General features: G+C 34.6%; 1 protein-coding gene across 1 annotated transcript in view; it reads right to left on the bottom strand.

The window, feature by feature from the left end:
- Positions 1-116: 116 nt before the first annotated feature.
- LOC113522465 (ATP-binding cassette sub-family C member 4-like) overlaps positions 117-25,314 on the bottom strand; it is a 42,123-nt gene continuing 16,925 nt past the window's right edge. Inside the window, exons 5-27 of the mRNA XM_052897887.1 lie at positions 21,814-22,021; positions 19,479-19,701; positions 16,677-16,862; positions 15,668-15,859; positions 14,740-14,985; positions 13,961-14,132; positions 13,428-13,570; positions 12,816-12,968; positions 11,467-11,660; positions 10,604-10,798; positions 9,367-9,575; positions 8,572-8,738; positions 7,689-7,915; positions 6,912-7,062; positions 6,139-6,265; positions 5,534-5,637; positions 5,187-5,304; positions 4,859-5,098; positions 3,982-4,168; positions 3,258-3,430; positions 2,736-2,835; positions 2,113-2,253; positions 117-1,514 (exon numbers count right to left, since the gene is read on the bottom strand). Coding sequence (XP_052753847.1) covers positions 1,470-1,514; positions 2,113-2,253; positions 2,736-2,835; positions 3,258-3,430; positions 3,982-4,168; positions 4,859-5,098; positions 5,187-5,304; positions 5,534-5,637; positions 6,139-6,265; positions 6,912-7,062; positions 7,689-7,915; positions 8,572-8,738; positions 9,367-9,575; positions 10,604-10,798; positions 11,467-11,660; positions 12,816-12,968; positions 13,428-13,570; positions 13,961-14,132; positions 14,740-14,985; positions 15,668-15,859; positions 16,677-16,862; positions 19,479-19,701; positions 21,814-22,021 — 3,901 coding nt within the window. The 3' untranslated portion in view covers positions 117-1,469. The remainder of the gene's footprint in view (positions 1,515-2,112; positions 2,254-2,735; positions 2,836-3,257; positions 3,431-3,981; positions 4,169-4,858; positions 5,099-5,186; positions 5,305-5,533; positions 5,638-6,138; positions 6,266-6,911; positions 7,063-7,688; positions 7,916-8,571; positions 8,739-9,366; positions 9,576-10,603; positions 10,799-11,466; positions 11,661-12,815; positions 12,969-13,427; positions 13,571-13,960; positions 14,133-14,739; positions 14,986-15,667; positions 15,860-16,676; positions 16,863-19,478; positions 19,702-21,813; positions 22,022-25,314) is intronic.

Here is a 25,314-nt window from a genome sequence, read left to right as displayed (position 1 = left end):
GTTAAGGGCTGAAATAATAATAGTAAATTTGAAGAAATAAGCATGAGGGGCCCTAGATAGTGTTCCTTAGTTTCACCAGATAAAAGGTTAAAAGAATATTAAATAAAACGAAAGAGTATGTTTGACATATTTCACTGCATTTTGTTGTAATAATAATAACAAGTTTCTTAGTGATACATTATAAACAGGCACTGTATGTTCAAAACATCATTATCACATTAAAATTATTAAATTAATTATAATCACTGAATAAAATGTATTTATCAACAATTAAATCATAATTACGTACAATGGATTTAAGTAACGTATAATTCACATATACGATTTAGAATAATAAGTACACAATGATTTTACAGGCAATCATGATTTGTAAAACTATATAACTACGTAAGTACAACTAAACGCGTATAATAAAGTACAGAAATAAAATATTAAGCACCGGTATCATTTCATTGGATCATATACACACATTTGCATTCATAATGCGCAAAGAGATTTTATTTGGTATTCGAGTTCCGATGTAATCTATTCATAAAATTTGAAGTACGATTAAAAAATATATAAAAATCTCACTTGTCATTTGTCCCATCTCTATTAAGTTACAATTAAAACCTATTCTTAAAAGTAATTCGTTTTATAGTAACTAGTACAAGCTCAAAATTGTGACGTAATTAAATTTATTGAATACAGTCCGACCAGGAGTGATGAAGTTTGTCAGTGGCTGTAATGGCACCAAATGGCATGAATCATTTATGATTTTAAAAAATATATACCTGTAAGGCTAGATCCACACTAATGTGAATTATATGCTCAAGCACAATAATTCAAAATATGAAGATAATCTCTGAGACTTTCATTTATTAAATTGAACATGTGACCATTTGGAAAAAATTATAAAGAGAAATACATAATGAGAAATGTAGTGATATTGCGACTTATATTTCTAAGTGAAATTTTTCGAAAACTATATCTCCGATTATTTGTTATGTTAGATACAGTATAGTATATTTTACAGAGGTACACTAAAATAAACGTTGTGACTGTATGTACTTTGTGTTAATTTTTGACCCTAAAATAAGCTCAATGGAGCTTGAATTTAACCAATTATACAGATTTGAGCAAGAGTACAGATAGTATTTTCTTAGTGCGAGAGAAGGTTCGCTATCAATAAATAACTTTTATATTACGTAAATTAGTAGTGATATAGTTCGCGTATAAATTGAAGTATTTGCCTTGTCTATTTCTATCTTTTTTGTGCATTACCATGCAGTAAAATATAAGTAAACAAGCTAATTCCTAAAGGTGTCCACCCTGGACAGACTGTGGGTAACTTATATATGTGTAATTAATAAGCTTTGCTTATTGAGCGGCGTGTAAGTTACCACCGCCAGTTCAGAATATAAATTCATTCAATTATACTATTATCAAACATAGGAACGTGTATATTTTGATAACCTACATCTATAAGATCATTTAGAACTCTCTGCTGCTGGTGTTTGTTTCTGCTCATAAGTCTGTAATAAAAAAAAAATGTATTAGTATTAAAATAAACTATGTGATGGCTGAAGGACGGTGTTAACAGTATATTTCATCGCTTTAGAAGGTGTAAAAGGCAACTATAGGAACAAAATACAATACCACCACTACAGTAAACGATGAGCAGTACAAAAGATGATTTTTTTGTGAAGGAAAACCAATAGGCAACAGTTTCACTATAGAAACAATGATAAAGACCGAGAGCCAAATAAAAAGTTTTTACAAATGAAAACAAGATGTAACAAAATGCATAATGACGTCGCAGCTACATAAAATGAACAATAAATTTTAAAGTAATAGGTACATACAGCGCAGGTGGTCAATTAATGCAGAATAAAAATCCAATATCTACTGTCAACTAACACCACTTCAGCAATCAGTGAGACAATATTAGGCTAATATCTGTTGTGTGATTACTGATATTCGCCTAATATTACTATTAATTGAGTTATCGATTTATATATTTTTACTTCACAATAAATCAATATCTGTAAAAACAATGTTCTGGCAAATATATTCAATCTATCAATATATCGATTTATTACTATGTACAACAATAGATTCGAGTTATGTTACCTGTTGCGCTATCCTTGCGAGCGTATCGGCCATAGAACGGCCTGTCTGGTCGACCATCCCGCGTAGCACGCCGCCGGGGCGTTGCAGCAGTATGTGAGGATGGTCGAACTCCACCATTTGACCGGCGTCCATCACCAGCACCTAAAGATCATATATTTAATTATGAATAAATAAATCAATATACATAAATATAAATTAGAATATATTTTTCTATAGTGTCGCGTTGTTGTTCAATTTGTGCGTACACTGACGCGTTTTCTTTTTGTATATATTAAAGTTCTTGATGTCATCAGATTATTTCTTTCTTGGTTGCAATTTGATTCTTTTTGCGTCTTCGCTCGCGATTGTCAATCTGCCAATTTTTTATTCAAAAACACTTATATTCTATATCTACAAACCATAAATAAGTAAATTTCCATTTGTACCTATTTTTTGTTTGTCAACTACACAGCATGTAATGAAAGAGTGATGATATTCATAAAAATGAATAAAATTTCGCACTAAAATCAATACAATTGTGTGTATAAGACTCATATTTAATTGCTACTAAACTATTAGCGAGTGTGTTAGTAAACTAAAGAATTTCCTATATATTATTGAAACAAAATTAACGTAAGATTTACCTTATCAGAGTCCATAACAGTATGTAAACGATGAGCAATTGTAAGTACTGTGCATTCTGCGAATTTGTTCCTTATTGTCTTTTGTATTAATGCATCCGTTCTGTAAAAATAATATATGATGGTTAAATAACCACTGTAACGTTAATATAATCTAAATCATTATCTAGGTAGAATTGAAATTGGTGATCAGATAAAATACTGCAAAATTTAAATTTGTGCTCCGAGCAAACTTAAAGTGTTAGTTGTGACTCAAGAATAAAATGTCAAGTCTAAAATTGAAGTCATAGGATTGGAAATGTGCGCGGAAATACGAGTGCTCGTAGGCACGAGACAGAGAGCGCTTGTAGAAGGAGAAAATGTATAAATAGGAGGGTGTGGCCACAGTATTAATTGAGCGCGTTCTGTAATATTACCCAATATTAGATATATTAGAGTGATTATAGGTAAGAAATAAATTTACGTTATAGTTTTTTTTTAATGTAATAAATATCAGATAAATCATAAAGAGGACGTAATACGTACTGCGGGTCAACGTTGGCGGTGGCCTCGTCGAGCACGAGCAGCTTGTTGCGGCGCACGATGGCGCGCGCGAGGCAGACGAGCTGCCGCTGGCCGACGGAGAAGTTGCCGCCGCCCTCCGACATGCGCGAGTTCAGCCCCGCCGGCAGCTCGCGCACCGCCTCCTTCAGCTCCACCTGCCACACACCGCACACTTAGGGACTACGGAGAAGAAAGCCCGCGAAGAATTCACAATTTTCATTGTTTCCCGACGATATTTTTGTAGGCAGTATAATATATATATTCACTCGTGTCCTCCCGTTTCCGTATTATGAAATTCAGATATATATGTTCTACTAGTGTCCGCGACTTCGTCCACGTGATTAAATAAAAATATACTAAATTTCAGAATGATTTGTTACACCATGAAGACATCAAGAGGTAATAATAAATAAACTTAAATTTCTAAACTGATGAGGATTTAGTCAGAGACGATAGCACGCACGAGTGTACTTTATGTAATATATAAGTACTAAGATTTAAAGGATTAAATATAGCAAATATACTTTGAGCTAAATGCTAACGATGTCTTTGCTATTACAAATAATAGAACTGCAGATCATGCTTTAATGACAATTACTAATAACGTTGTAAATAATCACTATCTTTTAATTTTTTATTTAATTATTGTTTTTATATACAAACTCTATAATAATATATTAGACTATAATAAATATTATTTATTTACCTCTTCAAGTGCCCTCCAAAGCACCTGATCGGGGTATTCGTCGAACGGGTCGAGGTTGTGTCGCATGGTGCCCGAGAACAACACCGGCTCCTGCGGGATGATCGACACCTGGCTGCGCAGCTCGTGCAGGCCCATCGTTGACGTCTCCCGCCCGTCAATCAGGATCTCGCCCTCGATTGTTGCTAATCTGAATATAAACGGAACAAGTTTAGATATATTTAAAGGCTAAACAATACAATAATATCTGACACAATACGTATACATAGGGGGAAAGGGATAGTTGGCAATGGAATTTGACAGCCCCATTGCCAGCAATATACCCTATTAGATCGACCTCCATGTGGTTCCCCCTGGAAACCATCGTGAACAATTTTTGTTGATTTCGTCACGATGGGCTAACTGACCTGCTTCATCCGCATCTATCATTTCTCACTGGTGCCCCGCCAGCGTATACCGATAGCGTGGACGGGGTTTCCATTCCATTATCACCCATTAAAAAAATACGTATACTATCTATCTTATAGAAATATTTCTATTTTAAGTTTGGCATTTAATAAAAAATAAATAATATATTACATATAGAAAACAACTAAATCGTATTGTGCAGGGATCAAATTGCAACCAGTGAAAAGTGAAGCAGTTTGTTAAATCCCTACACCAAGCCCTTAATAATAAAAGAGAACACAAAAAGAGACAATGTACCATCATATGCCATATACTAATCTGTTATGTCCATGTATGTTTATGGTAATGCTCATGTATATAGGCGGTAATTATTTTTATCCATCAGCTAGACAGTCACCTTGTTACCCATTCCCAGGTGCATGAAAAGTATTTAAAGTAAAGAAATAATGATAATAAGTCCATAGCGAGTCACCTGAAGAGTGCATTGATGAGGGAGGATTTGCCGGCGCCGGTGCGTCCGACGATGCCCACCTTCTCCTTGGGCAGTATTTGGAGGGAGAGGTCGCGCAGGACAGGCGGCTCGCCGGGCGCGTAGTACAGGAACATGTGCCGGAACTCCAGCCGGCCCTCCTCCGGCCACGACGGCGGCGGCTTGTTCTCGCCCTGCGACTGCAGCGGCGGCTCCGACTCAATGTTCGAATACTCCTGTATTCTGTCACAGAAGAATACTCATATACAAAAAAGACTATTTCCGTTTTTTTGGAATTTGCTATTCTGGAAATAACGTACACGAATCTTACCTTTCCACACTAGTCATCTGGTTCTCGAGCTCAGTGGACTGACGCATGCCCCACTGGAACATTCCAGTGAGACCCATCGCTTGAGTTATAGCAAGCCCCACATTACCGCCATATTCATCTGATAATTAACAATGCATTACACATATATAGTAACGATTAGTTTTTGTATAAACCCAAACATTGAATAACTAATTCATTAATTTTGATATCATAAAAAAACATTTATCAGAGTCATTCAAAGATTTATAACTCTTGATGCATCCAGACATATCTCGTAGAACAATTTCATAAAGATAATGAACAAAAATATGTAGCAAATATTTCTTAATAATGAAATGAATACTTACTTTGTCCAAATACAAGAAAACTGAGTGTAACCATAGCTATATACGCTACGCACACTAAGTCCAGCCAGAAGCCAAACGCACGGGAACTTGCAATAAATAAATACCTGAAATAAAAAAAATTGTGACAGAATTCAAAATTATTCTCACTGAATTATTATTATGAAATAAATAAAATATATTTCAGGATACTGTATCTGTTTTCAACCAGCTTCTTAAATAAGGAGGTTTTTAATTTGGTTGTATTTTTTATGTTTAATAACTCCATCAGTTATAAATTGATTTGGAAAACTCTTATTTATCAGAAATTGCTCTTAAACAATTTTCATCAATACTATTTCAATAGTATAGTTTTCAAATCAAATAATTGGTTTTACCAGAATTGATTTTTTTTTGTGGAACACAATATTATTACACAAAGAATTTGAATTCATTGTGTCGATTTCTAATAATCTACTAACCTCTTTCTTATAAAAAACAGCGACTTAAAGTGACCCTAACTAGGTGGGATAATTCATTCTATCTATTCATATGTAAGTGGCTGAAGTCATTAATTGAAAAACCGAATTAAATTGCTAAAAACATGTTAACAAATAGGAATTACTCACCAAGCAGAACTGTGTAAATCTTGGTGGTTGTCAAACTCTCTGATAAGTGCTTCTTGAGCACCAAATGCACGGATAGTCGTGATCCCTTGCAGAGAAGCGTTAAGATGCGAGAACACAGGGCTGCGAGCTGTCGGTGTAAATATACGAATTAATATATATATTTTTGGTTGAAACAGTACATTTTAAAATTGTAACACCTATAAAAAATTTTCAATACCACATAATAGGTAAGTAACATACAATCTGTATCGTTAAGAACAGACTTATGAATGGCTATAAATTATCTTGGTCGTGTTATAGACATATGTATATTGAGACAAAATACTAAAGCATGCAAAGGATATCATTCTGTGACGTTTGCCATTGCCTAATATGAAGCAATTCTAGAAATATTTGCATGAAAATACAAAAGCAATATAGAGGGTGTAAATGACCCGCAAAAAAGTCTTAAATAATATTTTAATATTTGGATAAATAATTCATTCAATAAATAAATGTAGAAACAGATTAAAATATGAAAATCATATTCCAATACTTTTTATTTAATATTAATACTTAATAATTGAGTGATTGAAAAAATTTAAAACCAAAATATCCCATTTTGGTCATTCAATAACTATTAAATATCATTTTCATATTTTTATATCAATTTGCAATTAGTAAATTGCCAAATAGTAAATAAGTGTTCCCATGCTGCAAAATCATCCCAAAATGTTTTAATAGGGCAGTGTTTGCTAAAAAAAAAGCGGCATATCGCCTCAGAGATGACTCACTCACACCCTCGAGGCGCTTGATGCTGCGTGAGGAGGCCAGATAGATAATGCGCAGCCCATAGAATACGACCCCGATGGCGACGGTCGGTATCAACAAGTAGTAGTTCACCACGGCCACTACCACCACGATACCGATCAATGAGAGACCGATCTGTGAGGAGAAAAGAATTCTTTGTTGTAAAGAAGAAACGAAAAGTGGATTTTAATTGAAAGCTAGTTTTATGTAGTTTTTGATAAGAAATTTAATTTATATTTTACAGAATCAAATTTTATCACCACTATATACTTTATTATTACATAATTTACTACATACTTGTACGATTAATGGGTATATATGTAATTTACAACATCCTAACAGGATTCATGTAGAGGACAAATAATTAGTGTATTAAAATCTTTTTAAAATCATGATGCATTAATGAACAATTTTAAAAAATATATAAAAAGATTTAGTTGACTTTTTTAGAAATGTAAGCTTGCTAAGTCTTAAAATTCAAATTAGCTAAATTTCAAGTTCATAAGTTTCATAGTTTTATAGATTAGTTAGATACCAATAATAAGTAGGGATTGTAGTCAGTCCCTATTTTTTATTAGTATTTCGATCAAATGCAGTATATTATAGAGTAACTGTGACACCCATGGCACCCCTTATATGTTTCTGGTGATCTAAGGTATCATGACTCCATACCCTGTAATTTCACTACCATATTTCACCTCTCAAACTGAAATACAGCCACGCGAACCAGCAGAAATACGAGAATCAATTCTGATTCGAACCTGTAACACATCGAGGAGCGCAGACGGAAGCACCTCATCCACAGCCCCCATGTCCTTGGAGAACCTGTTCAAGATGCGGCCGGAGGGGTTCACGTGGAAGAAACGCATCGGTGCGCGCGTGATGGCCCCGAACATGTTGTTGTGGAGCCGCGTGGACGCGCGCATCGCCATCGAGAAGAACATGAATGAGCGCAGTAGTGATACCACCACTAGAGCAACCACCATGCCTGCCAGGTAATTTTACTCATATTATTAATTTAAAGCTAATCAAATATTGAAATCAACATTTATATGTTTCGCTGCAAATCTGGATTATTCTTGAAACAAGTGATCATTAAAATTTAAAGAAAAACTTATACCTATGATATCAGATATATTTCTTTTTTGAATGCCCTTTTAATGATTAATATATAAATACTGTTAAGGTAGGTACATCTACCTATTTTTTATATCGACAATATATATATATATATATATATATATATATATATATATATATATATATATATATATATATATATATATATATATATATATATATATATATAGGCCTCCCTTTTGGGACTTACAACTAGTTACTATGCTTGGCAGGCAGATTAGTAACCGCAGTTTGGCTTTGGTGACGTTTCAAGAGAGACGCCGCTGCCAATCCCTCAACCACTAAGTTCCTTTAGAGACTCTTATGACACCCTCGGGAAAGGAAAGGGTGGCCTATTCTATGCTGGAACCTATACGACTTTCTTTTACAGATTTTTCAAATACACAATATTATTTACAACTATAAGATCAAATGGTACTTTCAAAATTGTTATTATGAACAAATTCATTGTGTAAAAACCCTTATATTTAAATATAAAAAAAAATATACTGTCCGCTTACTTACCGGTATAAATATAAATGCATTCGTATCTCGTTATACCAACGGTGTCGTACACAACGTCTGATATGAGCGCATTTTCGTAGCTGTTCGCGACGTCTTCAGGCTGCGATGAGTTACTACTATTTAAGGATCGCATTGTCTCGTATGGATGAATCTCTTCCAAGTTTACCCTGCAAAGATATATCCAAATTAACTTTACCATCATCACGCATTAAAATCACTTTTCATAATGACATCATGACATAGTGCGATAACATTTTGTTACCCTGTCGCTCCATAGATAAACATTTAATTTATTTATTTAAAATTTTATTGCACTCATATTACAGAATTTGTTGAAGTATACATGTATACGATTAAACATGATATAATTAGCTATGTGTGAACACAACAAACAAAAGAACTAGCATTAAGTCTAATTCTTTTTTTGTTTGAAAATGATTACATTATTGTACACCGTTTTACCAAATGACATTGATGCTCCTTCCACTTTGGGTTTGCTGGAAGAGAACTCTTTTAGAGTTAAGCTCGCCTTTGTACATTTACTTACCTCTGCCATATTTTTATGTATAATCAGTGTGTACGATAAAGTATAAATAAATACATTATTTTATTTATATAATACTTTATTATACACACTGATTATATTATTATATAGTATTTTATTTAATACATGTTTTGATATCGTGCCAGTCCGATATCTATATTAGATTCTATCGGGTTTTTCATATTGATATTATATATCAGGCTAATACATAGATACTGTAAGTATTTATCGAGCAGAAGCTGACTACTCACCAGAAGCTGGTCCACCAGTCGGAGGCGGAGCCGAGCAGCTGCGCGAGCGTGGCCACGCAGGCCATGAGCACGACGAGCAGCGGGTGTCCGCTGGCACGCAGGTAGGCCGCGTACACGGCGCCCGACACCGCGCCCGCCGACCGCGCCTCCGCCTCCTCGCGTCCGCCTTCAGGTGGCGCCGTGCTCGTCAGGTTGTCCACGGAGCTCACCTACGCACGCCCGCCCATACATTATAGATAGATGGATAGATAGATTTTTATTACCAGCAACAATTATAACCACAATTACAAGTATAATATAAACAACAATCATCATCTTCCTACCCTTATCACAATTATTTGGGGTCGGCGTAATATGATTTTATCCATATTACAAAAAGATTTGGTTTTTAGTTTTACAACCGCCCACCTGCCTGACGTCAACCCTCTTTGGGAATGCATTTGTTGGTGGTTTCAGCCCTCTACGGTATGGTGGAAAGGATTGAGGAAAAAAGGACGTTGGAAATGTGTAAAGGAAATTGGTGAATGAGAGAAATAGGGGACTTATGTGGGAAAGGAAAGGGGGGGGGGAGGACACTGCAGTTGCGGAAAGGACTGGGACACTGCAGCGGCTCGAGAGGCCAGGGTCGCATACCCGTATGCTTTATTCTAGAATCGGACAGATTTCTAAACAAGAACACCCCAATAAAAAGAAAAAAATAAATTATTTTTGCTAGTTATAAGAGTCACCTTAGCTGTTGCTATATATGCACACCTTCAGCGAGATAAACCTATATAGTGATCATTTTCAGGCGGCCCCTCACCTGGTTACTTTTTATATTATAGATCCCTATTCCCTTTAGTGACATTGTACTATACTTATTACTGTTGTGATACATATCTACGAGATTGTAAATAATTAAATTTATTTAAAATATTTATGTATAATTATATTTATTTTAGTGAAATAAAGGGTAATGAGAAGTAGCCGTGAGACTTTGCTTCACATGATATTAACTTATGACTGAAACAAGGTTTTTTAAAAATCGAACAAGTTAGAGTCCAAGCGAGAACAATTTTATTAAAGTTTCAAAAATGTTTGGCTTTTACTGTTTTTCGCTACTTATTATAATTTCAAATTTTGTCCTATACGGATACTTGAAAAAAATTTAAACTCAGATAATTGCCAAAGTAGTCAGAGGGCCCACTATCACAACATAAAGATGATAATAATAAAAATATTAATTATGACTATGTACCGAGTGTATGCTCATCTGCCTCTTGCGGAAGCTGCCGTGTAAGGCCGCGTCGTCGGTGTCGGAGGGCGCCTGTTCAGGCGGCTTCTCCTCCTCCTCCTCGGGCCGCGCCAGCAACGACGCGAAGTCCAGCCCGGATGCGCTCAGTGTGTCGAAGTCGCCCGCCGCAGCTATTGCGCCATTTTTCAATATTATTATCTGTCATGGATGATGGGAAAGTATTTTCCGATTCATAAGTATGTATAAATATTTGGTTAGTTTCATTAACAGTTCTACAAAAACAAGTAAAAAATTTATAACTATGTATTTACCATGCATAACTTCATATAATATGAAAGAATTTTACAAAACAATTGAACTTTCAATATTGTTAGAGGATATTTTGATACGGCGTTAGACAGATATTTCCAACTAATAAGTGATAACTAACTAACAAATTAAAATTATATAAAAAAAATCGACAATATTTAAGATTGCGTACCACAAAAATTAAATCATTTGTGACAACCAGTTATTGCGATTTAAAAATTACTAAACTAATTTCGATAAATTTTCTATGGAACACAGAAAACATTTACAGATTGCTGTGAATATGCCAGTTCAGATAAAAAACAATTACATTTCGATTTACAACTGACGAAGTTATGAGGTAACAAACATAAAAAAAATACAAACGAATTGAGAATCTCCTTCTCTTTGAAGTCGGTTGAAAATTTGCAATGAATGAACTTATATGGTACGTATAATATACCATTATTATTAGATAATATGTACGCAATAATATAAATATTCAAAGTAGATTCTGAGATACTGAGTTTGGTGCACGTAGCCAATGTCCCTGATGACATGTGACGTAAAATTCACACCTGGTCCACGTCGCGGAGGAACTGCAGCTGATGCGTGACGAGGACACGCGTTGTGTTCCGCAGGTAGCCTACGACGCATGACTCGAACAGATGACGGCCCACGTGCGCGTCCACCGCCGACAGCGGGTCGTCCAGCAGGTACACGTCCGCACGCTTGTACACGGCACGCGCCAGCGAAATGCGCGCGCGCTGCCCTGTATTCAACCAGTATTCATTCTTTGACGGTTGATAATGGAATGATAGTTCGACTGCGATATCGATATACACTGGTGAGGCTAATAGATGACAGTGGAGTGAAAGTAGGCCAGTTCGCCCACCATGACCAGTTCACCAAGAATGAACCATCATAATTTTTAGAGGGGACGGCGTGGAAGTCGACTTGACTGAATATACCTTATATCGTTAGCAGTATGGCTACTAGTTCCCATTCACTGATAGTCCCTTTCTACCAACATCCTTATGAATGCTTGGAGGCATTAGGCATCTGGGAATGGCACTGGTTGAGGGGAAGGGATTGTTAGTAATGCGGATTACCAATCCTAGTTTTTTTTTTTTTTTGAGGGATGAAAATGGTAACCCCGCCTGCGCTAACGGGATATGCTGGCGGAGCACCAGTGAAGGGTGATTGATGAGAATGAAAACAGGCCAGTTAGCCCATCATGATGAATTCATCAGGAATTAACCATGATAGTTTCCAGGGAGAACCGCGAGGAGGTCGACCTGGTTGGGTATATTGCTAGCAATGGGATTCTCAGTCTCCATTACTAACAATCCCTTTCCCTCTACCAATCCTATTAGTAGCAATATACCCTGTAAGGTCAACCTTCATGTGGTGGTTCCTGAAAACCATGCAGCATTCCAGGTATATTTATCACGATGAGCTTACTAACTTGCCTTGTCATCTTCTCTTGTCGCTCTTCACTGGTGCCCCGTCAGCGTATATCGTTAACGCAGGCAGAGTTACCATTCCATTATCATCAACAAAAAAACAGCCACTAATTATTTGAGTAAAAATAAATCATTCAATTACGAGTAGGTACATATATACAGTCTGTTAGTCACATAATGACTAAAAGTTTAGTAAAAACATTGTCATTTTTTATAAACATATTTCCACAGATACCTATTTATAGACTACAGATAATATCAGGCGTATGTGGTCACCTACTCTCATTAAAAAAAAGGTTTCAGTTATTGTAAAATCGATGCGTTAATTTCCAAAATACTAGACAAAATGTGATCTATATAGCGGTATGTTCGTGAAAACGGGAAATATCGCCATAAGACCTTTGATTATTCCACTTTGGATTATAGCCGTGAACGTAATCTGTATATGAATATTAGCGAACCTCCACTGAGACTGACGCCGCGCTCGCCGACGACGGTCTTATCTCCGTGCGGCAGCAGTGAGAAGTCGCGGTCGAGCGCGCACCGCCGCACCACCATGTTGTAGCGCGGCCGGTCCATCGCTTGCCCGAACAGGATGTTCTGTCGCACGCTGCCTGCCCAAACGCAATATATGCGTAACAATATACTAATTCACCACTATATATTTTCACAAAGTCGTTATATTCAAAATTACATTCATCATCATTCATCATTTCAGACATTATCCGTCCACTGCTGGACATAAGCCTCCACCATAGACTGCCATAAAGAACAGTCCTGAGCCACCTGCATCCACTGATTCCCTGCAACTCATTTCAGGTCGTCACTCCATCTAGTGGGGGGTTGTCCAACACTACGTGTTACCCATATATGGTCGCCACTCGAGAACCTTTCTTCCCCATTGGTTGTCAGTTCTTCGAGCTATGTAACCAGCCCATTGCCACTTCAGCTTAAAATGACATTAATTGTCTCAAAATAACATTTTTAAGAGGTTATACATAGGTATCTGCGAATCCAGAATTGTTCTCATTTAGAACAAATATAAAGAAAATTAATAATAACATTTCAATTACCTGCAAAAAGCCACGGTTCTTGGCTTGCATAAGATACAGTACCACCGATGTGTAAACTGCCCGATATTAAAGGCAATTCGCGTAGTAGAACGTGGAGCAGAGACGATTTTCCTGCGCCCACTGGTCCTATTACTGCTATTAGTCTGTTTGACAATAAATTAAAATTGAGAAATACAAATAAATATACATACATAATCACAATTTTTTACAAATTTTGAATACTATCTGTGGTTTACTCCTTGATTTGAGTACAATAATGTGTAAATAAATTATTAATTTTAGGGTTTCCTGCGAGAGTAGTTGTCTCACTTGTGTTACTATGGAAATTCATCATTCTATCTCTGTCGTTCCGTAGCGTACAACATGGAATCTGTGTAAATGCATTTATGTAACTAGCCTTATTTTGAGTTTACCATATCTAAGTAAGTAATACAACTAAATATAATAATTTAACTGACAAGAAAAAACAATGTTTTATCTAATACAAACATTATCTAATAAAAAAATAAACTAAATTAGGTATATAGACTCACTTGCCAGGTTTGATGGTGAGTGAGAGGTCGGTGAGTGTGTTCTCTGGATGCGAGGCGATCCACTTGGCGGTCGCATGTTTCAGTCTGACACCCCGCGCGTCTTGGTCCACGCGCGCTGACAACTCCTGGTCGTCCTCCTCGCCGGACTCGAGGGGCGCCAAATTTACATTGCCTAATAAGAAAAAATATTAGTTTTTAAATAACCGTAAGAATGTAATTTCTTTCGTGAAAACTAAACTTGCGGACCGCTCATTCTGATTCTAAAAAGTTTAGTTTCGAAAGTTGTGATTTATCTCTGCATAAATAATTACTAATTGCAGACATGTTTGCTGCTATGGTAACCATTTACCATTAGACAAATTGTACACTTCCTTGTCACTATCTGTGTATTTTTTTTATTATTTAAAACAATATGTTGATTCTATGTTTACATTATGGTAGACACGTTAGCAGTTTGATAATTTTTAATATTTAGCAATAACATATTTGGCAAATTAAAAACAACTTCATTAATTGAATAATAATATTAAATATTTAATGAATAATTGAATTATTAAATAAATTGAAACAGTTTTTTATACCACTGAAGTGGCAAACAAGCATACGGCCCACCTGATGGCAGGCGGTTACCGTAGCCTATAAACGCCTGCAATACCAGGGGTATTACGGGCACGATGCCGACCCTGAAGAAACCTCTTTACCCTCCTTTTGAAAAACCCCATGCTGTAGTCTCTTGGGAAAACCTCGGTATAAAACACAGTATAAAATAAGATCCTTACCATTTCCTTTAGCTTCGTTAAGGTTATTTGTTTCAACGGAATCTGCGATTTCAGGTTGTTTAGATTCATCTTTTGTGATATTTAGAGGCTTCCTATCCGTCACAAGTTCGACGTTTGGCTCTTGTATTTTTTTAATGGAGGTTTGTATCTCGGCCAGCCCCGGTACTGGTTTACTAGTATCTTCGTACAACATGAAGTTCTGAAGACGTTTTATTGATATCGTAGCTTCTGCTACTTGAGCAATACCTGGATGAACAAAAAATTTTGTTATGAAATTATAGAAAATGTTTTAAAAAAAGAATGAAATTGAAAACATTTGCATCCTTTTGAGAAAGTGCTCTATTAAAAAACTAAATATTTTTTTTTAAATGAAGCAAGTGTTTAGAAATAATAATTTTGACCATTTTAATCATCACTGTTCGCCCAGCTCTCAAGTTACTATAAGCTATTCAAAATTTTATATCGCTTTCGACCCATTCCACAGAATATTCAATGTCGTCCATTCGTGAATGAATCACTTCTTAGATAAACACAGGGCCTTTTATCGTAATTTACGCAAAATATATAGCTTATTACAGTTCAATGTAATGAATGACAAGACTCATCCTCGGCAATTAGGTCGATAGCATTTCTAAGATTACAATGTTATTAAAACAAACTCGACTTCTGTCTTATTAACAAAGTGACCTAATAAATTAGCAATTAAGTTATTGACGTTTGAATTGGGACTATTCCTATCTCTAAAAACTTTCAAGCCCCATTTTATCCGCTCAGGATTGTTTAGCTACGAACTATTAAAGAACTTAAAAGCAAAATTGCAAGATTCTAAACTAAGCGGTTTCGGCTGTGCGTTGATATATGGGATTGAGTATATACTTTTAATGATTATTATTATTAGTAACTTATAATTAAAAATACACAGGCTCACCTTGAGGGAAGAAGACGGTCATAGTTTGCCGCAGAATATTGTAAAAGCTGGTGACGACGAACACCTGTTTGGCGGTGATCACGTTGTTCACCAACACATACGCTAGGATGGAACAAAACAGGCAAATCCGGGTCGTGAACATTATAAACGAGGTGAGCACACCGCGGATGTACGACGTTGAGCGAATCATGTCTGCAAGAAAAAAATGATCAAGTATTTCATGTGAAACAGAAGGTACGAGGTTTGTCAAAGTGTATAAAGTTTTTAAAAAAATTCAGGTAAATCAATTTTATCCCCTTCAAAGTACTCCCCCTGTGACATAATGCACTTGGTCAAGTCTGAGGCATGGTATCCGTGTAGTGATAAAGAATACTATGTATCACCACTCCGTTTGATTCCCAAGTGTCAAGTATTATGCTTTGTTCCTTAATCGAAAGTGATGAAAGACACAATACATCGATGAAACAGAAGGTATACTCGAAATAGACGTCTCTGCTGATATGTTCAGCAGAGACTTCTAGATCTTCCTCTTAGGGGGTTTTTCCAGTAGTTGCCACGTTGTTTTAAGAGAGACGCTACTGCGCATTGCTTACATATATGTAACAGTAGCAGTACTTAATATTTATTTGTATCGCTGATATTCCGTAAAAACAATTGCATTTAATTACACAATAACATAATAAATAATGAAGTTCCTCGTTATAATTCTCATTGTACAGCAATAATAGAAGTTAAGGTGATAAGTTTGTGTGATTCACCCTAATAAGTAACTCTATTTTACCTCTTTCTGCTATGAATCATTATTTTGTGCATGGCACAACAATTTATCCTATAAGATATTCCGTGCAATCGTGCAGTCCTGAAGGGGGAGAACGCTTCAAAAGTTCTACATAGTACATTCATATAAGTGATGCCGTTCATGTCTATATGCGATGGTTACTGTTTTATCGGGTAGATCAACATCTATGCATAAAAAAAATTAACATATATTTAAAAATATATATATAACTTAAATATCTTAAGATGACGTTTACAAACTTTCTGGCCTTAGCGACGAGGTCAGCAAAGGGCTTTTCCCATGTGTACATCTTAATAACTTGGATCCCGGAGAGGATCTCGTTCATGAGCCGCACGCGTTCATCAGTCCTCAAGGCTGTCTTCAGTCGCAGTACTGATGTACGTTTACCCAAGTAAGCTGTTCAAAAATAAATGATGATGTTTAATCAAAATGCGACATTGATAATATATTGCGATAAATGCGACACTGAAAATCAATATACCATAGGAAGAATACACATCGATCAAAAAAAAAAAAAAACAATTGTGAAAACGGTTCAAAGACTTCTCTTATTCTGCGTATTGTATACATACCCGCTTAAAAATATAGGCGAATTGATAACCTCCTTTTAATAGTCTTAAGCTACTTCCACATACCTAAAGCGCGTTCAAGCAAATAATGAACTAATTTCTAACAAGACAGTAACGTTTATTATTCTATGAAGGGCTATGAATTATTTAATAAATAAGTATTGTTAAGTATGGCAATGTTAATCCTATTTTTTTTTTATTGATGCAGATACCAAACAAGTACCTACATATTCAAGGGAGAGACTATATAGAAAATCGGCTGGAGTACACCTACCTACCTATTTCTCTTACATATATTTACAATGCTAACATGCCTTCATGCTGTACTGTGGTTTATAGGACAAAATATAAAAGTGAAATTATTGAGTACTGTGCATAAAGATCTTTAAACCATAAGGATCAGACATGCGTGAGTGTTCTTTTTGTTTGTAGAAGTCCACTGTAGTGACAGACGATTGCTACCAGATGGACTATATAATTGCCACGTCATTATGTTATATTTAAAAAAAAAAAGTATGTTGAATTCGCATTCGTTGTTCAACGATCGGTGAGGTCAAGCAGTTATGGTACACGTGGTCCTTACTTAGATGTGTGATCATATAGAATGGCACGTATACTAAGTACTTCTGTAACGTTAAGATCACATAATAGTTGTTGAGATTATCGAGTGTCCAAGTCAACATCTACTGTCAGCTTAAAACTCTGACAATTCAATGGAAAAGTACGTTATTTAACAATAGATATCTTACGGAACTCCTTATGTTACCATACTTATTCTTCTAGGAGGAACAATACCACCTCTGTTACTATTACACACGAAGTCCAAGTCAATATTTGCTTTTGAATTAGTAAGCAATTGTGAAATCTAGTTTAGCTATCAGAACATTTGTTTTTCTAGTCATTTTATCAACGAGATACTTTGTACATTTTATAATATATATCTAATCAGTTTGAAACATCTGTGTAATAGTTACTTACGAAATAAGGTTATTATAATTAGTGGCCTGTAAGTATTTTATATATTATCCAGTGCTACCATTTACATAAAAACTAAACTGTCCTACAAATCTACATTAGCTATTATTTGTGCACGTGTGTTTAGTCGCTATCTTTTAAATTAAGAATTATGACTGTTATGAATATAACGTTGTGTTACAGTCAAATGTTTTGATCTTGTGAAATCATTAATACAAGAAGCATTAATGCATCAACAACTTATGGTAACAGATAAGGATTATTAGCATAAAAAGTAGATTATTTTACAAGTACAATATACGCAGTTTAATGCACTAGATGCTATCGCGTAGTTTATTAAACAAGTTAGTTATTATATTTATATACAAGACATGAATAAAAAATATGTCAATTGTAGGTCAACTTGTTATTATGTACGTATATTTTTCAATTTGTTGGGACATTGAATACACAAGTGCATTCACATATTTTATCAGCTCTAGGTATTGCATCACATAGTCAATACACAACAATAATATTGTTCATTTTATTAACATAAAGGTGGATAAAGAGGTTTCTTCAGAGTCGGCAACACGCGCGTAATACCTCTGGTATTGCAGGCGATCATAGGCTACGGTAACCGCTTACCATCAAATGGGCCGTATGCTTGATTGCCACCTCAGTGGTATAAAAAAAAATTACACATTATTATTACACAACATATCCTTTCCTATTCTTTTATATTTTATTGCTATTCTTACGCTGTGCTAATAACATAAATATGAAAATTTGGAAGACTGTTACTTAATTAGTATTAAATTTTAAATAATGAATGCTTTTTGTGTTCAATTAAGACGACGTTAGTAGTTGTGATTCGGTTTGAGTGTAGACAACAAGTGAATGTTTCGGTCCCGATCGAAGAGCATTTATGATTTAATTTTATAAATCTACTAGCTGACCCCGTAAACGTTGTTTTACCACTTATTGCGAAATATAAAAATCGCGATTAAAATACAGGGGTTGATCGTAAAACGATGAAAATTTTAAGTTGTATGTATTTTTCAATGCTAAATCATATTTAAATAAAAATGTCAAAAAATAAAAAAAAAAAATTTTTAGAGGTGGGTCACCCTTATCATTGAGGGGTATAAAAAATAGATGTTGGCCGATTCTCAGACCTACCGAATATGCACACAAAATTTTATGAAAATCGGTAAAGCCGTTTCGGAGGAGTTTGGTAACAAACACCGTGACACGAGAATTTTATATATTAGATATATCTTAATATTTATTATAAATATCATCGATAAACGTTTTGTAGCAGGTGTACTAAGTATATTAAAAGTTTTTAGACATAGATTTTCCTTGTCTGAAAATAGAATCATGATTACTGCTACTGCTCTTGTAACAATGTTTATTTCTACAATCAACGTTTCCACTTTCCGACACGCCGCTAACTTTTAATAGTATTAAAAAACAAACCCCATACCTTGTAAGGGTATAAACGCCAACATGAACGCGACCCCGACGACCGCTGCCCAACTGATCTCTTGCCACATAAAGTAAGTTATGATGACAGTGGCGAGCGGTCCAATCCATAGGTAATGGAGGAAAATTATCGCCACGTCAAATCTGTTCACGTCGTTAGACAAAAGGTTCACCACTTGACCCACTGTCGTCTCCCCGAGTGCCGTTTTTGATAATCTGAGTGACTGAAACAAATATAGCTTTAAGAATATATGGAAAAACATCTTTTGTTAATCATAACTTAAATTTATTAAGTATAATGAGCTAAATAATATTTAATAGACAGGTATTAATCTAATCTCATATAGGTAACTATAATCGTAATAAATAAATAGTTTATTTTTTTCTTCACAAAATGAAAAAAAAGTACATTTAAATAAATGAGACCAGTTTTGTGTGAGACTGGCGCCTGCAGTAGGTCTTAAAAAGTTTGGTTACAAGTCACTACTAATAAAGAGACTTTGAGGACTAACAGCCTTATTGCTAGCAATATACCTAGTCAAATCGAGCTCCACGCGGTTCCATCTGGAAACCATCGAGATTAAATTTTTATGTATTCGTCAAGATGTGCCGACTAACCTGCTTTCATCTTTACTTTCATTACTCACTAGTGCCTTGCCAGCTTATATCAATAGCCCAAGTAAAGTTACCGCCTCATTATGATTTATTAAAAAATTAAATAAATAAAGAGAATTTTCTAAAGTTAACTGTTTTCAGACGGAAAAATATATACTATTATTATGATTACTTTTTTTTTATTAGATTCCTGATATTTGACTGTTTAATACTTCTTTTTGTGTGGGTGATATGAGAGAATAGAGGGATTCACATACATATATAATACACATACATATATGGAACAGCATTAATCTCGGATTCAGGGGGAAAAGGATTGTTAGCAATGGAGTTTGACAGCCCCATTGCTAGCAATATACCTTATTAGGTCGACCTCCACGTGGTTCTCCCTGGAAACCATCGTGAACAATTCTTGTTGAATTCGTCACGATGGGCTAACTGACCTACTTCATCCTCATCTATCATTCTTCCCCGCCGGTGTATACCGATAGCGCGGGTGGGGTTACTATTCTATTATCATCCATTAAAAAAAAAATCTCGGATTCATTAAGTTTACAAGTTCACAAGTACATACATTACTGTTATCGATCAAATAATTGACACGTTGATATAAATTTTCTTTTAATAAAAAAAACTGACTGATAAAAATACAACATGCAATATAGATTTTGCACAAAGCCCGCCATTCATCAGCAGTTATTGGGCTTATGATGACCTTCCTTTACGATTCATATATAGAATTCCGGATGTCAGTAAAAAACTTTATTACACAGAAATATATCTGAGAGATTTGCGTATAGGATAGATATATTATTATTTATGTTTTAGAACTGTATTTGTATGGTTAATATCTCTAGTTATAAATATGAAATCTCCGAATAGATGTTACTTTATTATAGTTTGCTGAAATCTATTTGTAAAATAGAGATACAGAAAATGTGTCAATTGTAAACAAATTTAGATATGAACATAAATTTAATTATTATATAATTCTTATACAAAAAATATAAAAAAAAGCAATTGAATGATATAAATACGGTAATTGTCATTATAATAAGAGACTATTATCTTAACATTAATAGTGTGCAGATTGAATTTGATATCAAATGTCACGATAAAATAGCTACGGAACATCTGCAACTTATCTCGTGTACAGCCAGACACATTTCGACAGTCATTTTTGTTATTAGATAAAGCAATTTCAATGAAACCTGATAAGATACTTGAGCGTAGGTATCACAAGTAGCGTCTACAATCTCTAAAGGGGTGCGTGAATTTATCTTTGCTGTGATTGCTCGTGTTCGATATGATATCTTATCTCTATGATATAACATACTTATGTCAATTATATAATAACTTCTTATAGATACGAAACATATTTAAATGTGTTTCATTCTCGTATAAATATATTGAGTTTTAACTGCAAAAAATGTTGAGGAAGCTAAAACTAATTGTAACTACTATCTAATGCATCAATCACATTCTTATCGACATCATCGTCATCATACTTCTGGTCATTTTCCATTATTTGACATAAGATAAAAATATTATTGATGAATTATTGATGAGTTCGTATATCTAACCAGAAGAGACAGGCTTTACAAAGTCTGCAATATAACCGATTCTAAATCCGTGTGCTTCTATTTTTCAATCACAAAAAAAAACCGAATTTCATTTCAGTGGTATTGTGATAAATTCTATATTTATAAAGTTGAACTCACCTTCCTGTAAATAAGTGAACAGCAAGCCACTCTGAACTTCATGCCCATGTGTAGTATGGCCATCATGTATGGGTGCACGACGAACACGTTGAGAGCAGAACACAGTACCACCCCGCCAGCGTAGAAGTATGCTTCATTCCGCTTAATGGTTTGCCCTCCTGGACTGTAGTATTCAACTAATTTACCCAGGAACACCGGCTGGGCTATCCTACAATTTGAAAGAAATGTGATAATAAGTTGCTGTGTGGTCCCAGCATAGAATGGGCCACCCATTTCTTTCCCGTGGTTATCGTAAAAGGTAACTAAGCGAACTTAATAATTGAGATATGGGCACCAACATCCATCTTAAAACATCACTAAAAGCCTAACTGCGGTTGTCAATCCGCCTGATAATCGTGGCAATTACTTTATTTTTTATTTTTATTTTATTTCAATAGGCACATTACAGAGAATTAACATCCAGTACAATAATGTTTTGTTCAAGGCAGCATATGTAAACAAGTCAAAACACAATATAATTTATACAACAAAAAAATTATTTAACTTATACACTGTTTATTATTTCTTTTATATACTGTTTATTATTTATTATTATTTAACTTATTACTGGCAAAACTCTCCAATAGGGGAGGCCTATGTTCAGCAGTGGGCAGGAAATACCTGATACGATATGATGTAAAAAGAAGAATGGATAACAAGAATCAAAATCTCTAACAAAACGCAGAAAATGACATCAATTTTACATTTTTAGTCCTTGCTACTTTCTCACCAAATTCCTCTCTTTATCACATAATAATGAATGAGTGAATGAATGAGTATACTCATCTTATAAACAAGACTATTTACAAACATAACGATTTTAATTAATTACAAGTGTCTTTTCAAGACAACCTGTTCTAATTGTTGTACAAGTAAAATAGATGATGAAAAAAATATATATTATATACATATATACACACATATATACATAATATATATACATACACATACACACACACATCATGACTTCATATATATGGAACAATCGCTCATAAGTTCACAAACAAAATTATATAATCCCATGTATATATGTCTTTTACGGAGATTTATGACAGATTAAAAATTAACAAAAAAAAAATATTTTTTATGACAATTGTTTAGTCATAAACATTAGTACAGTGAAGGAATTGTAATAATAGAAGGTGTCAATATTTAAGTATTCGTTCTTTAAGATAGTATTATGTAACAAAGAGAGGGTATGCCATGACACAATTTGTAAAGAATAATATATAATTTTTATGTATTCCTATATGTTAGACTATATGATTTTGCTGGGTAGAAGCAGAGGAATAACAATCTGACAGATTCACTAAAAGGGACACAAACACCATTACACTCCACTGGAATTTAGATATATCTAACTTGGATATGTAAGCATAATAATCGTTTGCGTTTTATCTGGATTAATCATGGGCGAAACAGTCATGATTAGTCTGTTATGTCCAAATCATCTGAATACATGTACTGAAGATATTTCTAGAGGTATCGAGCTGATGAAGATGGCAAATAAAAGAGGTGACAGCACACCACCCTGCGGTACGCCGGCCATAGTGTCACCCCACGTTAAAACATAATTTTAATTAATTACAAGTGCCGAGTGTTCGAAGTAAAAGATGATGAAAAAAATATATATTAATTTAATAAAATATTTTTAAGACTACATAGTCATAAAAAATTTTACTTCTAACTTCATATAGAGGAATCGCTCAAAGTTCACAAGAATTTTTTTACGGAGATTGATGACTAATTAAATTAACAAAAATAATATTTCATACAAATGTTTAGTCATAAACATTAGTACGAAGTAATAATAGCAATATTTAAGTATTCGTATTCGCTGACACAATTTGTAAAGAATAATATATAATTTTTATGTATTCCTATATGTTAGACTATAAAGTAACTAAAAAAAACTTGTTGCCTGAAATAATTAAATAAAAATAAAGAATTACTCATACTCTCTACAGATATATCTTAAACTGAGTAAGTACCTAATTGATATTATTTTTAAAAGCGATGAATTACGATCAAAACAATTGAACGAAGAATAATAAAACTAAAATATTTGACTCATTTCTAAAACTAATTAACTACGATGGATATAAATGAAATACATCTTGGTTTGAATATAGTCATATTTAACTGTACAGTCGTTAAACCGTAGTGTTGCCCAATAAAAATGTATGAGCGCAAACACACGTCATATGCATAATGTTTTCACCAGCGAACAATTCCAACGGTCATGTGCTGTCTGTTAGAATTAATTTTAGAAACGAATAGTTTTTAAAAGTAGGCTTTAAATGTAGCTAATAAATATTAGCTAAATATATAGGTATTCATGTACATTCAAATACAGGTACATAACTACTTATGCATTATACATGAAATGAGATTAACGTGAATAATTATTTGTTAATAATAATCAATTCTTGAATAAAAGCCGAGCTATATTTCTCACTTCTGAGTAGAATTAAGAGTGCGGACTCGCGCCTGCAAAACTTGGTCTCGGAGCTGCACCAACCGCTCGTGCAAAAGCAGATGTTGGGACTGGCTGAAGTATCCGATGAATAAACCAAGCATGCGAGGCTGCTGGATCCTGGAGAGAAGGGATTAGGGAAGGATTAGGAATCTAAGGATGGAGAGTTTAGGGCCCCTTATTGTACTTATATTAAATACGATTTTTGAACTAGCAACTGTTTTATATGCGTAAACTTGTACCTATGTACTTCAATGTTATAGTTTTGATCATAGTAAAACTTTTAGTGTGTTTCAGAATTATCAACATTCAACAACAACTATATCGTTCACTCTGCGGACTTCGTATTACACTTAAGAAGTGAAACTGCCAGACTAACCGGAGCCTGTATGTTATAAGTATATATAAATGCATACCAGGCCTCGATTTACTAGGCCATACAAATAAATGAGTAATAAACGAGTCTCTAATAGGAATGTATTAGTCGTGCCAAAGTTCAGACATTGTACTTACGTTTATGTATATATAAATCTAGTAGTACCTATAGCACTTAACTGGGGGGAAGGAATTATTAGTAATGCGGACTCCCAGTCCCATTGCTAGCAGTATATATGTCTAGTCGACCTCCATGTGGTCCCCCCTGAAAACCATCGTGCTGTATTCGAGGTGTATTCATCACGATAGGCTAACTGACCTGCCTTTTCATTCTCACCTATCATCTCATTAGTGCCCCATCAGCATTTATCGTTAGCGTAGGTGGAGTTGCCATTCTATTATCATACATTAAATAAAAAAATAAAAAAAAACTAGCACTTAACAAGTGTAATGATTGTTGTATGGTAAATAGGAGTAGATATCCTCGTATTATTGGACATTGTTTATGTACAGCTTCATTTTACTTTCGTGAGTGATAGACATAATATGTCACGATACTTACGCAGCAGAGGGGAAGAGATTGTTAGTAATGGGGAGTTTAGAGCCCATTG

This window comes from Galleria mellonella, unplaced genomic scaffold (genome assembly GCF_026898425.1).
Source record: "Galleria mellonella isolate WM207_F2 unplaced genomic scaffold, CSIRO_AGI_GalMel_v1 utg38, whole genome shotgun sequence".
NCBI classification, from domain to species: Eukaryota; Metazoa; Arthropoda; class Insecta; order Lepidoptera; family Pyralidae; genus Galleria; species Galleria mellonella.
Note: the sequence above shows the minus strand (reverse complement) of the source record. Positions and strands in the feature narration are given on the sequence as shown.